The following is a 12,223-nucleotide window of genomic DNA, read 5'->3' as shown; positions in this document are numbered from 1 at the left end:
GGAGGACCGTGGTCCGCATCCCGTATCGATGAAATTAATTTGGATAAACAGGTATTACTGCCTGATAAATGCGGTGAACGCCAGTACGAGAGGGACGAGATGAAGTGTCTTTCCTCTCCTATCTCTCGTCTCTGTTTCCTCCCAATCCCAGGAAAGAAGTGACTAATTTCTTTTGCTGCTGCTGCTGCTGCTTGGTGTCTTTCCTTCCTCATCATCAGCAACCATCTCAAAATGACATAAGAGACCCGAAGATCATGTCTTTTGATTTGGTCATGTGGATCAGTGGCACTCATCCAATTACTTAACGAGACTCTTGGGACATTTCCCAACGAAATTCATCTGAGTATTGATTGCACGTAGATTCTTGGATTAGTAGCTTAGCAGACATTACATAGGGTTTCACATATGAAATGAGTCCTTCCATGGTCAAGATACTCTCTTTCGTAAATGATGATCTTGATTCATGGTGAAAGATCCTGGTCAATGGAGCCACTTTCATCAAAATCAATTTCAATTGAGGGAACTATTCATGTGATATACATAAGTACGGCAACTGTGGCAAGTGACCGAAAACTTATCACATGAGTCCTAAAACTCGCATTTCATACATTCGAGGCTCCACTTTACTCGGAAGGAAAACCCGGGTGGTCTCTCGTTTTTTTTATTGACGGCCATGATAGGATCGACAGAAATAATAAAAGGGTCCCTCGGCATTTTCCGTCCACTTAAAATCAACGGAGTTGATCAAAGGAGTTAAGTGCATCCAAGTTGCAAGTTTTAGGATTTAAATGTACGAAATGAAAAATTTAGGATCTTAAATATATTATCGCGAGAAATGTTAGTACTTTATTTTGTATTAGTCCCTGTATGATAGTAGAGATAGGAAGTTGATTGGGAAAATAAATTCATTACAACAGAGCAATCAATACCCAAGTAAGATGAAATTAATCAGCCCAAAAATGACTTAATAGAGTAAGCTAATGGATGAGAGGTAAAGCCTCAGAATCAGAAATATTGTATAAGCTATCGGCATCCAAAATATAGACGAAAATTATTAGATTTACACATCATATCTGCCGATATAATTAGATTTTGGAGGGCAATGCGACGATACAAAATTATCCGAAAAATCACGACCAATTCCAAATAGGCATTGCCGTGGTCGTGGTGTTATGTACTGTATGTGTCCTTCTAGATATATATATTTCTTATTTTAAGATGGTATGACTCGTACATCCAATATAATTTTAGTACTTTTTTTCATATATATATATATATATATACACGTTATCTACTAATTCAAGTCCGATTTTCCCCTTTCTCTTATTTATTTATTTATTTTCAGTTAGCTCTAATTGTTGACTCTTTTGAGTGAGCTTCAGCTTAAGATTAGGGGTGAGCACGGTCCGGATGGGCAGTTCCCACCCTGAAATCGGGACCACCCACTCATGACCAGTACAAAAAAATTGGAATCGGGAACCGCCCGTTGGTTCCATGGATCCATCCAAGAACTGAACTGCACCAAGCTTCACATGAAGCCTAGTCACGAAGTCCTTGCTTGGCCGAGTCACTTGCAGCAAACCCAATGACTTCTAATGCTCTGTCGTGATAGTTTCTGCAACGATGGACCTCCATCAACATTATTAGACTTGTTGGTATCATTGACTAATACTTTGCGGGTTTCTAGCGATATTGTGGCCCTGGTGGCATTAGCCCAGTTTTTTCCGACATTTCTAATCTCGACGATGCAAGTCCGACAACATTGGCATTCGCTGCCTTCCCCCGCTCGGTTTGGAGAGGAATTGGAATAGGGATTGAGGATAAGAAGATTGCCCAAGCTGTACCATTCTATTAGAACTTTTCATCTTGGTTTTTGTCCATCAAGATCCCCTTTCCATTGCTGCATCAATTGCGATTTTGTCCTTGCAAGTTGGAAAGAAAAACTTTGTTTGGTGTTGATCGATTGACGCTTGTCACCAATCTTTCCTGTCAAAGTTGTTCCCAAAATCCATCCATTGAAATTCTCTCCATTCAAATATTGCACCAGCCCATTCACCATCATTTCCTCAAAATTCTCTCCATTCAAATATCTTTTGACCATATTTGTTGCACTTCTTCGACTTTTGTAGATAATCGAATGCAATCAAATCTCCAATCACCCATTTGCTTGTCCAAGTCCATCTAACGCTCAAATTTCTATTGATCCTCCGACAACTATTATCTTGTGCTCATCTTAATTCTCATACTTGACATTATCACCATCGAATTCGATGCAAAATGATACCCTCTTGATGACAAAATACAAAAGAATTAGAATACACAATATTATCAGTCCGGTCCGGGTGAGCAGCTCCATATCAAACCGGACCGGTACCCGTCAATTCTCTTAAGAACCACTGATTCTGAACTGATCCGATCCGGTTCCAAAGATCCGGGTGGTCATCGGTTCCTTTTGCACGCCCTTTTACTTAACATGAGATGGCTATGATGAAACCAAGAACCACCGTAAAACCCTAGAGAGAGAGAGAGAGAGAGAGAGAGAGAGACGGAGACAGCCATGAACAGAGTACTGAGAAACGCTTCCATCTACGCACGAGGCCTTCTCCTTCGCCCTCCGACCGCTAAACCCGCCGTAAACCCCTCGCCCCCATCGTTCTCCGAGCGTGCTCCGCCTCTGCCCAGGTTCTACTCCTCCGGGGACGACTCCTCCGGCGAAACCCCCGAAGCCGCCGCCGCCGCCCCTTCCGAGACGGGCTTGGCGCCGCCGGAGGCGAAGGAGGTCGCGGTCCACGCCGCGTCTCAGAAGAAAGCGGCCTCCCTCGATGTCAAGGATGTCGGCAATAAAGGTGAGATCTTCGGGCCTCTGCTTCGGGGATTCAATTCGGGTCATCATTGGGTCTTCGCATCGCATTCATCTGGTCGTGTCTGCTGAAGATCGCGTTTTGTGTCCTGCGCATTGCTGAGATGGGTTCTGGTCGTAGCTAAATATTGCCCTGGAAGATGTTGCTTCGTCTTTACATTTGTAAATGTTCGATGCTTTCGACATTTCTGTTCCCGTAGGCCTTGTGGGTCTCGCCTTTTGAATGAATTCTGCAGGGGTTTGGTCTCTTTGAAGTTTGCTCTGTTGGGCCGGGTTGTTCATTCGTTGTTCCTCGTTTCGTTCTTTCGTTTGTGTTTAGAGCTCAAGATGAGGATAGAGAAGTACTTCAAGGGCGATGAGGAGGCCCTGCCGTCGATCCTGGAAGCAATCCTGCAGAGGAAGTCGGCGGGGAAGCACGAGGAGACGGACGACGAGCTGGTGGACGAACTCCAGATGCAGCCTATTGATGATGTTAAGGACGCCGAGTTTGAATCCGATTTCGAGGATCTGCACGAGACGGATGAGGAGATCGACAACTTGTACAATGCGAGAGACATTGTGATGAAGAGAATGGTGCAAGATGAGTACTTCAATATGGACGACAAGAAATGGGACGAAATCGTTGAGGAGGCGGTCAGGCATGGTTACTTGATGGACACCAAGGAGTGTGAGCAGGTTTTGGAGGACATGCTTTCTTGGGATGAGCTTCTTCCAGGTATGTTTCTGTTCTTCGGTTCTGAAGTGCTTGATATTGTGTGAATAAAGTCAAAGCAGACACAGGCGTACCTCTAACTGAATGGATCTCTAGAGTTAAGAGTTCAGCGAGTGCAAGCCAAAGTGAAGAATAAGTACAATGTTAATTTGCATGATTTTTTTTTTTTTACTTTTGGCTTGGAGTTAACTGCATTAGAATTTTTTCATGCACACTCCCATTTTTGTTTGAAAAGGAGATGGGGCCCTTAAGTTGTTCCTAAGACTCCTTACTTCGTGGATGCACTCCTTAGTGTTACACTAAGGTCATGAATGTGGTGATGAAATTATGATCTTTGGAGCCTCATTTATTTCTTTCTTACCTTCATAGTTCATTGCAAGTTGGTTACATGATTCTCCTTTTTATCGTCTATTGCACTTCTGTTATATTTTAAGTTGCAGCTGTCTTGCTGGATTTTTGTCTCAATGAAATGCTTCTGCAGATGAGATGAAGAAAGAAGTGGAAGAAAAGTTCAATGAGTTGGGAGATATGTGTGAGAGAGGCGAGCTTCAACCTGAAGAAGCCTTCGAACTATTTAAGAAGTTTGAAGATGAGATGGTGATGAAATATGCAAAGATGATGGAAAAGGAAGCCCCACAGTTTGATGAGACTGCTGTCCCTGATAAGAAAAAAGATTCAGATGACCCACCAGGTGAGGGACCAATACTTCGTTGGCAAACCCGTGTAGTGTTTGCTCCCGGTGGTGATGCGTGGCATCCAAAGAATAGGAAGGTGAAAATGGCTGTGACTGTGAAAGAGCTCGGGCTTTCAAAGTATCAATTTCGGCGTCTGAGAGAACTTGTTGGAAAGCGGTATAATCCAGGGAAAGACGAGCTCATGATCACCAGTGAAAGGTAATGTTAAGTAAGAAAAGACATGTTTAATTCTTTTTCCAGATTGTGTGGTAAATATACATACCATGGCCTTTTTTTTGTGTTCCTGAATGGCCATTAACTATCAAGAAATGGTACCTTCCTTACATGGAGACGACTCTTCTCTTACCATGATTTTGGGTGATGGGTCTATGTTTCTGCATCTTGTTTCTTTTGCTAAGGACTATTAGCTAGACTTGTCTGTCTCTTGTAAGGTTATGACATAATCATGTTCACACGTACTTGCATGTAATTGTTTAACTAATTTAAATGCATAAATTTGTGTGCGGTTGCACCTTTATCGGTACTTGGGCAACTTGTACTGCATAATCCCTTGCTGATCTAAACGTTCTTTTCTCGCCATCGCAGGTTTGAGCATAGAGAAGAAAATAGAAAGGATTGCCTTCGGACTTTGTTATCCCTCATTGAGGAGGCCGGTAAAGCTAATAAGCTGGTGGATGACGCCCGAGCTTCATATGTCAAGGACAGACTAAGAGCAAACCCCGCGTTCATGGAAAGGCTACGTGCCAAGACAGAAAAGATGAGGGCTTCAAGTACTGTACCGGTGTGATATTTTGATCCACATTGGCTATTTTAACCTACTTTAGTTAGCCGTTGGTCAATGAAATTCATGGAAAAGAACCGGTCTTCTAATTCTTTTGCAGTTTAGAGATAATTATGTTAATAATCTGGCTTAAATGTCTCTGAAGTTGCTGGAGAAGGCACTCAGATGGTTTAGCTGCTAGTTGATTACTCTCTGACAAATTGATTGCAGCTTCCAGATGCAAGCTGCAATTCGATTCCCCTTCTGGCAGATTTGGGTGTAATGAAATTCATAGAAGATGCTGGTCCAAGTTGCTTCTTTTAACTTAATCTCTGTTCTCACGTGAACTGTTGATTCATTCATCTTATTTGATTTTTACTAAGCTGCAAGAATTTCGCAGACACCATTTACATATATAATTACATGCTTAGTTACTTTACAACAAAAAGAAATTAACTCTTCCTGTGGGGTATGAAGCTTCTGGCATCGTCGGACTTTTATGTCTATGTAGTCGTATGAGCATGAATCTATCTGGTTTTCTTTTCTTTGACCGGCCCCCTCGGAATCTTGTTCAGAAATTGCGCATCAAACCTTCTGTAAACCCTCCTCATCTCCCTTACCATCCTGCCAACCAGCATGTCGACTTCTTCCTCGAACCGGTCGTACAGGAATGGCACCGTCTCCATGCAGAAAAGCCCTGATATCGACATCAACCAAGCCATGTCGGCAACCGTTACCACAAGATCTCAAATTGACCAGCGGATGAGAATAATCTTACCCAGATAGAGGAGGTTCAAGAAGCTGAAGCAGCTTCCAATCACTGACGACACGTAGAGAATGATAATTGCCTGAGGGAAACAATGAATTGCTTCAATGCTTCTAATTGACGTTGACAATGAATTTTAGGAAGAGCAAAGAATTGGTCGAGTCTGTACCAATATGAATTGACCAAAATCTCTCCCGCTTGCAATGTCGATCAGCTTCGACAAGAGCTGGTTGAATCTTCCATGAAAGGTTGAAGCGACATAATCAAACGTAAACATGACCTGTGGGATCTGGGGAGCTTCCCTGAGAAGATTAATTGGTCAAGTTGGGGAATGGTTAGTCAAAAGTGGGATTTGTGGGACGATTTTGAGATGATTATGGTATTGCAGAAGAGGTTAAGAGAAGCACCAATTCATGATCTCTGCGGCCTTTTGCCATATGAAGATCCCCAGCATTGCTGTGATGGAGATATGACATAAGAGGGTCACGAAATTGTACTCCACGACCTCGAACAGAAACCATATCAACGTCGTCCCGGCCAAGAGTGCCGCGGAGAAGTTTCTGTTCCTCCACAGCAATATATCCGCCACTGCGCAGTCAAAGGCCGGCGAAAAAATCACGGAGAAATAGACGAGGATCCAAGACCTTAATGGAGGACAACAGAAGCAAGAGGGAGGGAACTACTTATTGCAGAGAGGCTAACGAGAAACACCTAGTCAACCTCTGGTACTACACTCATGACTCACAGGCAGATTGAGTGCATTTCTATGTGATCAGCTGATAGAGATGAAGGTATGGGTATAGATTGATAACATTTAAAGTATGATAAACCTTGTCCTGAAATAATTAAGGTTTTATATGGAAAATTTCTGTGAGAACCTCTTGTATAAGACAACTGAAAGAAACCTCAAATCGTTATCTGATCGGTAGCTTTTCCTGAGTATATACGAGAGTGCATGATCGGCAAGGACTCCTTTTTTCAATAAGATCTCAAAACACTCAATTATCAATGCAAATGCACTATCGATTAAATCCTCAAAATGCCTTACAGAGTATAGAGGAACTTATATATACGGTCACTCACTACCTTGTCCTCCACCAAGTACTTCGTGCATCGGCCTTGTGCGACCAAACAGTTTCCCCGGTGGCGCTGTGTCGTTGTCGGAATCAGATGGGTAGACTGGCATTTTTTTCAAGGACTTGGGATGAGTTTGATTTCGTCTAGGTATGTGACGCTATATTACAATTCAGCTATGTTATATACGAAGCACAACAATTCTAAGCTTGGTAGGAAAGTAAAGTTGGTAGAAAAGAAGCAAGGAATGCCTTTAGAGTTTGGCCTTTGAACTTAGCTTTGCATGTACGCTACCCTGAAAATTATTCTAATCTTGTTATGTGGCCTCTAGTTCTGAAAAGCACCTCTTGTGCCGATGTTGTATGAGCAATTGAGAAGGAAGCACCCGAAGAAAATGGTGAAAAGGTTCATAAAGACCCAACAAAAGGCTCAAGCAAGAAACAAGCCTAGTTTTGACACCGAAGTTTGATCAAAGGGCCAAGGCAAAAAGCTATTCAAGGTGCTAACTTGATGGATAAGTCGCGTGTCGAGAAGTTACTGAAGGGTCCTCAAGTTTCGCGTGACCGTATTTTTGCAGTAATGGAAATGGAAATGCAGAGTTGGTTGGAACGTCAATACTAGTATATATATTCCATAAGTTGTGATGGATATCAATCTAAACGTTATATTTTCAACAAGGGGCATCGGATCTTCTATTTTACACTCTTTTTGCTAAGCTTCTTGTAATGTCGGATGGCATTTTTCAGTCTAAAATACATGTAAATTCAGGAATGAGGTAGCAAAAGGGATTCGGTAGAGCACGAGTTGCTATACATTAGGGTAGTGGTTTCTACTTGATCTTCAAAAAGTGGAGTTTCCTTCCCTAGTCTTGAAAAGAAGTCCAAAGTGGAGTTTCCTTCACAAGTGTGAATGTGGTGGTTGCCTTAACCTAAAACCCTATGAGCGAATTGTTCTTTGTGATCATACAGTGTGATTCGTGTCCTCAAGTCTCCAAGGAATCTAAAAGATTGCTACAGGGAGAAGGGGGCAAAGAAACAGTTTTCTTTTCCATGTTTATGTCTTTTCTTTATCTTTTGTCGTTGAAAGTACCAGTCCAAAATTTGCTTGATACATCAACATCCGACATTGTTTTCACTGTTTAAAAAGAACTTTTGGAATTATATGTCCTTTTTCATCTATTTAATTATGATCTCTTGTTTGATTTTGGATCCATCACGACAATTCACATTTTTCGAATAAATTTTCAAGCCCCATTTAACTTGCGCAAAATAGCTACATTTGATTGTGTGCATGTTGAGCTGCGTTTAATAGTCGACAACCTCATAACCAGGGGCTCTTCTTGGATCATTGGTGCTTGGTTAAGAGGTAACCTCACTAAAGAGAGGGAGCCGAAGCTCCGAGAGGGGCCTCTGCGGCCTGTCCGTTTGCATTGCAAGGACGGCGGGCTCCATAAATGCGTTTCTTATTTTAATGTGCCGGTACCTACACCCTTTGACCCCAATTCCTCCAAATCTTTGTTTTTCCTGGAAGGTGGGAATACCCTTTCGTTGCTTTACATTTTGGGGATCCTGAGGGGATGAAACAGTTTAAGGTTTTACTTAGGTCCAGTTTAGGAAAATATATGGGAGGATAAAAGATTGCTTGAATAATAGTTTCAAGGGTGAAAAAATAAATTGCATCAGCAATTGCTGTTCAAAACTTACCTCAGTGTGAGTTGCCAAAGTTGAGCCTTAAGGAAAAAAGTGTTGCAATAGTCAAAAAGAGTGCTTGATATCATTGGTGGTGGGCTCCCCTAATCATGATCCTCTCCACCTTTTGAATTGCATGCTTGCTCGTTCAATAGGACTCAATCACTCCCTTAATGATTGTCTTCTTGAGACAGTGGGCTCACAATGATTAAACTCCCATCAACAGATTCAATAGAAGCCACCGTCAACTTCTCTATAGAATATCGAAATTCTTCCCGAAATTCACCGATTGGACTATAATAAACAAATCGTGTTTAAGCATGCTTAGTACAGAACAGTTCAGTTTCCTATTATACAAGACACAACAATATAAATTCAAGCCTTGTTGTGCTCTCTAAATGTCAGATCTAACGAAGCAACGTGGTTGCGCGATTAAAAGAATGTTTTTTTGAAGTACTTTCTGCCAGTAAACAAATTTAAGTATTGTTTCCAACAAAAAAGCTACACAATCACAACATTTTATATGAATCAGTTTGGCTATTGTAAAAACTGCCAGACTAGAGGCAGACAATGGACTTTACCCTCTGATCATTTTACAAGCAAGCAATTCTGTGCCAGGCCTTCACAATAAAATACACTATAAATGAAAAGCTAATTGACCATCATATAGAATGATGTCATACATGTATATATGGATGAACCAGTGATGAGGAAGTTGCATGATTGCCCAAATTTACTCATATCAGCATCACCGAAAGCACAAGAATGGTGCTTAAAAGCTGCCTCCACGCTTCCATGCTTGGCCATCATTACCAAGATAAGTCAGCTGCTTCACATTGAGCGGGGTTTACTTACAATTTTTCTTTTTTTTTTTTGTAATAGCTTTTCAGGAGTTGCTGGAAATGAAAAGGGGTTTGCTCTATCATTTATGGTTAGAGCCATAGAGAAAAATGGCACCTCCTCAATTCACTCAGGATATCTTTCTTCATTAATGGTGTGATCTGCAATTCAGCAGATTGTGCTTCACTGTTGCAAGTAGATCTTTGCCTTTTCCAAGTACATTTGCAAAGGCTGAAATGGGAAGGGAACAACAGGTAACCTTGAAGGAACCCCTTTTTCCTCCAAGCAGACGGCTTTTTGGAAAATGATCAAAGTGTTCCGTCCTAAATACAATCGGATCAGACCATGCGACCGACAAATCTTCATGAAATCTTGGCACTCTTCTTATTCATATTAAGCTTTTAATGGCTTTTTATAACGATATACAAGGATTTTCTGCTTTCCGGAAAGTGGCAAAAGGCCATAACGCTTTATGTATTCCCCTCCGTTAGATTATGTCTCGAGTTTGAGACCAAAGCGAAAATCTGAATTTCGGAAATAAATAAACAAAGGCGAGAAATCTGAGACCAAGTTTTGGAAATTGCTTCATCGTTGAAGCCCACTTCAATATTTTTCACGTTCGAGTCAAGGAATAGAACTTTGATAGTGAAAAGAAAACAATAAAGAAAAGGAGGAAAAGTGTGGACTTGTTGATGGAGCCAAAGAAAGAAAAGAAGAAACAAAACAGGAAATAAAATCCTCGTTTGAGTCAAAGGTTCAAAAGTATATTTTGTTCATGCATTGATTCTGGCACCGTTGTTGATAAGCGTGGGCTATGGGTAATTTTCTGAATTACATCTTCGCGTTTTCTTCGTGCGTGAGATCAGAGAAAAAGTACGAGTGATTTGGCCAAGAAATTCTTTTGTTAAAATTTTGTTAATTCTTTCGTGAGATTGAGAGATTATTTCATGAGTAATTTTGGAGTTAAATACTGTGTGAGTTATTGAGTGTAATTGGGGGCTTGGGAAATGCTGAGAATGTTTGAATAACTCGAGTATTATTGTAATTTCCGTTGTGTCGCTTGATCTACCCGTGGATGTAAGTCACTACGACCGAACTACGTAAATCTGGTGTCCGATTTTTTTTATCTTATTTGATTTATTTTATTGTCCAATTGCTTGTTCTGCAACAATTAGTATCGGAGCTAGGCTTGATTAAGTTAGAAGTGAATCGATAGCGATGGAAGAAGAAAAGTAAAAATCGACAGATTTGATGGGAATGATTTTGGTCTTTGGAAGATGCAAATTGGAGATTATTTATACAGAGGAATTTGCACTTATTCCTACCTAGGGAGAAACCTGAGTTGATGAAGCGAACTGAATGAGAATTGATGGATAGACAAGTGTTGGGTGTTATTCGGCTGACGTTGGCTCGTAACATCGCATTTAACATCGTGAGAGAGAAGACCACTACGGGCTTGATGAAAACCCTATCGGACATGTATGAAAAGCCATCTGCGATCAACAAGGTCTATTTAGTGCGATGTCTGTTTAATTTGAAGATGAGTGAAGGTGTGCTAATTTCATATCATATCAATGAATTCAATGTTATCGTTAGTCAGTTGAGTTCAGTTGAAATTGACTTTGAAGATGAGGTATATATTTTGATTCTATTATCCTCATTGCCTGATAGTTGAAATACTATTGTTATTGCTGTTAATAATTCATCTAGATCAACAAGCTTGACGTTTGATGAGATTCGAGATTTGCTTATGTGTGATGACATCTGCAGAAGAGAATGTGGTAAATCAGTGTCTATAGCTTTAGTAGGTGAAAATAGAAGAAGAACTTGTACTTATGTTAGCAGAAGTAGTATAAACTCGAACAGATGTAGTCAGTCTAGGATTGGTGGTGTTGTCCGTTAGAGTTGTGACAAGAGGGGGCATCTTAGAATGGATTGTCATAAGTTGAAAAACAACAATGGTAAGGGAATTGAGTTGAGTCTATTGATGATTTTGCAGTTATAGCTAATAGTAATTCGGATAGTACTGATTATGTCTTATTTGTCACTAATGATTTGTCGTTTGGCGGATGGATTATGGTTGTAATATGAACTGGTTTACTATTTATCAATGTATGAATAGTAGTAAAGTACAGCTTGGAAACAATGTTGAGTGCGATATTGTGGGTGTTGGTGATGTTAGAATCAAAATGCATGATAGTATTGTGAGGACATTAACTGGAGTGAATCGTGTTCCATAGTTGAAAAAGAACTTGATTTTCTTGACTGCCTTAGATTCAACTAGGTGTTGGTATACCTCAGAATGTGGAATGTCAAAAGTTACTCGAAGTGCCTTGGTGATAATAAGAGGAATTAAGCACAGTGGCTTGTATGAGCTTTAAGGTGTAATGTTAAAATCAAAATGCATGATAGTATTGTGAGAACATTGACTGAAGTGAGGCATGTTCCAGAGTTGAAAAAGAACCTGATTTCCTTGAGTGCCTTAGATTCAACTGGGGTGTTGTTATACCTCAGAATGTGGAATTTCGAAAGTCACTCGAGGTGTCTTAGTGATAATGAGAGGAATCAAGTACAATGGCTTGTATGAGTTTCAAGGTGAGACAGTGATGAATTTTGCTGCGAAGATGTCGTATGTATCTGTTTGAGAGTCTAAATTGTGACATATGAGTTTGATGCATATTAGCGAGAGAAGCCTGAAAGTTCTGAATGAAAGGGATCTACTATGTGGTTACGTTGTTGACGGACTAAATGTATGCAAATGTTATGACTTAGATCAACGGCGGAAAGTACAGTTCAGTACTACAATTAGAGAAACCACGGAGATTTTG

The 12,223-nt window shown here is 40.7% G+C and overlaps 2 protein-coding genes across 2 annotated transcripts; one reads left to right on the top strand and one right to left on the bottom strand.

The window, feature by feature from the left end:
• The first annotated feature begins 2,418 nt into the window (after positions 1 to 2,418).
• Positions 2,419 to 5,349, top strand: LOC115680352 (uncharacterized). The gene is made up of 4 exons (XM_030604153.2): positions 2,419 to 2,846; positions 3,180 to 3,575; positions 4,054 to 4,465; positions 4,853 to 5,349. The coding sequence occupies exons 1-4, from the start codon at positions 2,558 to 2,560 to the stop codon at positions 5,052 to 5,054; spliced, it is 1,299 nt and encodes a 432-aa protein (XP_030460013.1). The 5' UTR covers positions 2,419 to 2,557; the 3' UTR covers positions 5,055 to 5,349.
• A 13-nt stretch (positions 5,350 to 5,362) lies between these two features.
• Positions 5,363 to 7,018, bottom strand: LOC115680355 (reticulon-like protein B9). Its single transcript, XM_030604156.2, has 5 exons — positions 6,880 to 7,018; positions 6,201 to 6,381; positions 5,963 to 6,095; positions 5,806 to 5,875; positions 5,363 to 5,724 (listed from the first exon to the last, which is right to left on the bottom strand). The coding sequence occupies exons 1-5, from the start codon at positions 6,977 to 6,979 to the stop codon at positions 5,555 to 5,557; spliced, it is 654 nt and encodes a 217-aa protein (XP_030460016.1). The 5' UTR covers positions 6,980 to 7,018; the 3' UTR covers positions 5,363 to 5,554.
• Between the last annotated feature and the right edge of the window lie 5,205 nt (positions 7,019 to 12,223).

This window comes from Syzygium oleosum, unplaced genomic scaffold, assembly GCF_021117445.2.
Source record: "Syzygium oleosum isolate NSW1041296 unplaced genomic scaffold, Sole_v2.1 Sole_v2.09, whole genome shotgun sequence".
Taxonomy (NCBI): domain Eukaryota; kingdom Viridiplantae; phylum Streptophyta; class Magnoliopsida; order Myrtales; family Myrtaceae; genus Syzygium; species Syzygium oleosum.
This window is presented reverse-complemented; position numbering and strand designations above follow the sequence as displayed.

What these genes read in the sequence shown, in the direction of transcription:
- LOC115680352 (XM_030604153.2), top strand. Translation starts at nt 2,558, where the DNA reads ATGAACAGAGTACTGAGAAACGCTTCCATCTACGCACGAGGCCTTCTC. An exon ending in CAAGGATGTCGGCAATAAAG is followed by an intron (nt 2,847 to 3,179) that starts GTGAGATCTTCG and finishes GTTTGTGTTTAG; the next exon opens with AGCTCAAGATGAGGATAGAG. An exon ending in CTCATGATCACCAGTGAAAG is followed by an intron (nt 4,466 to 4,852) that starts GTAATGTTAAGT and finishes TCGCCATCGCAG; the next exon opens with GTTTGAGCATAGAGAAGAAA.
- LOC115680355 (XM_030604156.2), bottom strand. Translation starts at nt 6,979, where the DNA reads ATGCCAGTCTACCCATCTGATTCCGACAACGACACAGCGCCACCGGGG. An exon ending in AGTACTTGGTGGAGGACAAG is followed by an intron (nt 6,382 to 6,879) that starts GTAGTGAGTGAC and finishes TTGACTGCGCAG; the next exon opens with TGGCGGATATATTGCTGTGG. An exon ending in CTTGAACCTCCTCTATCTGG is followed by an intron (nt 5,725 to 5,805) that starts GTAAGATTATTC and finishes TGTCGATATCAG; the next exon opens with GGCTTTTCTGCATGGAGACG.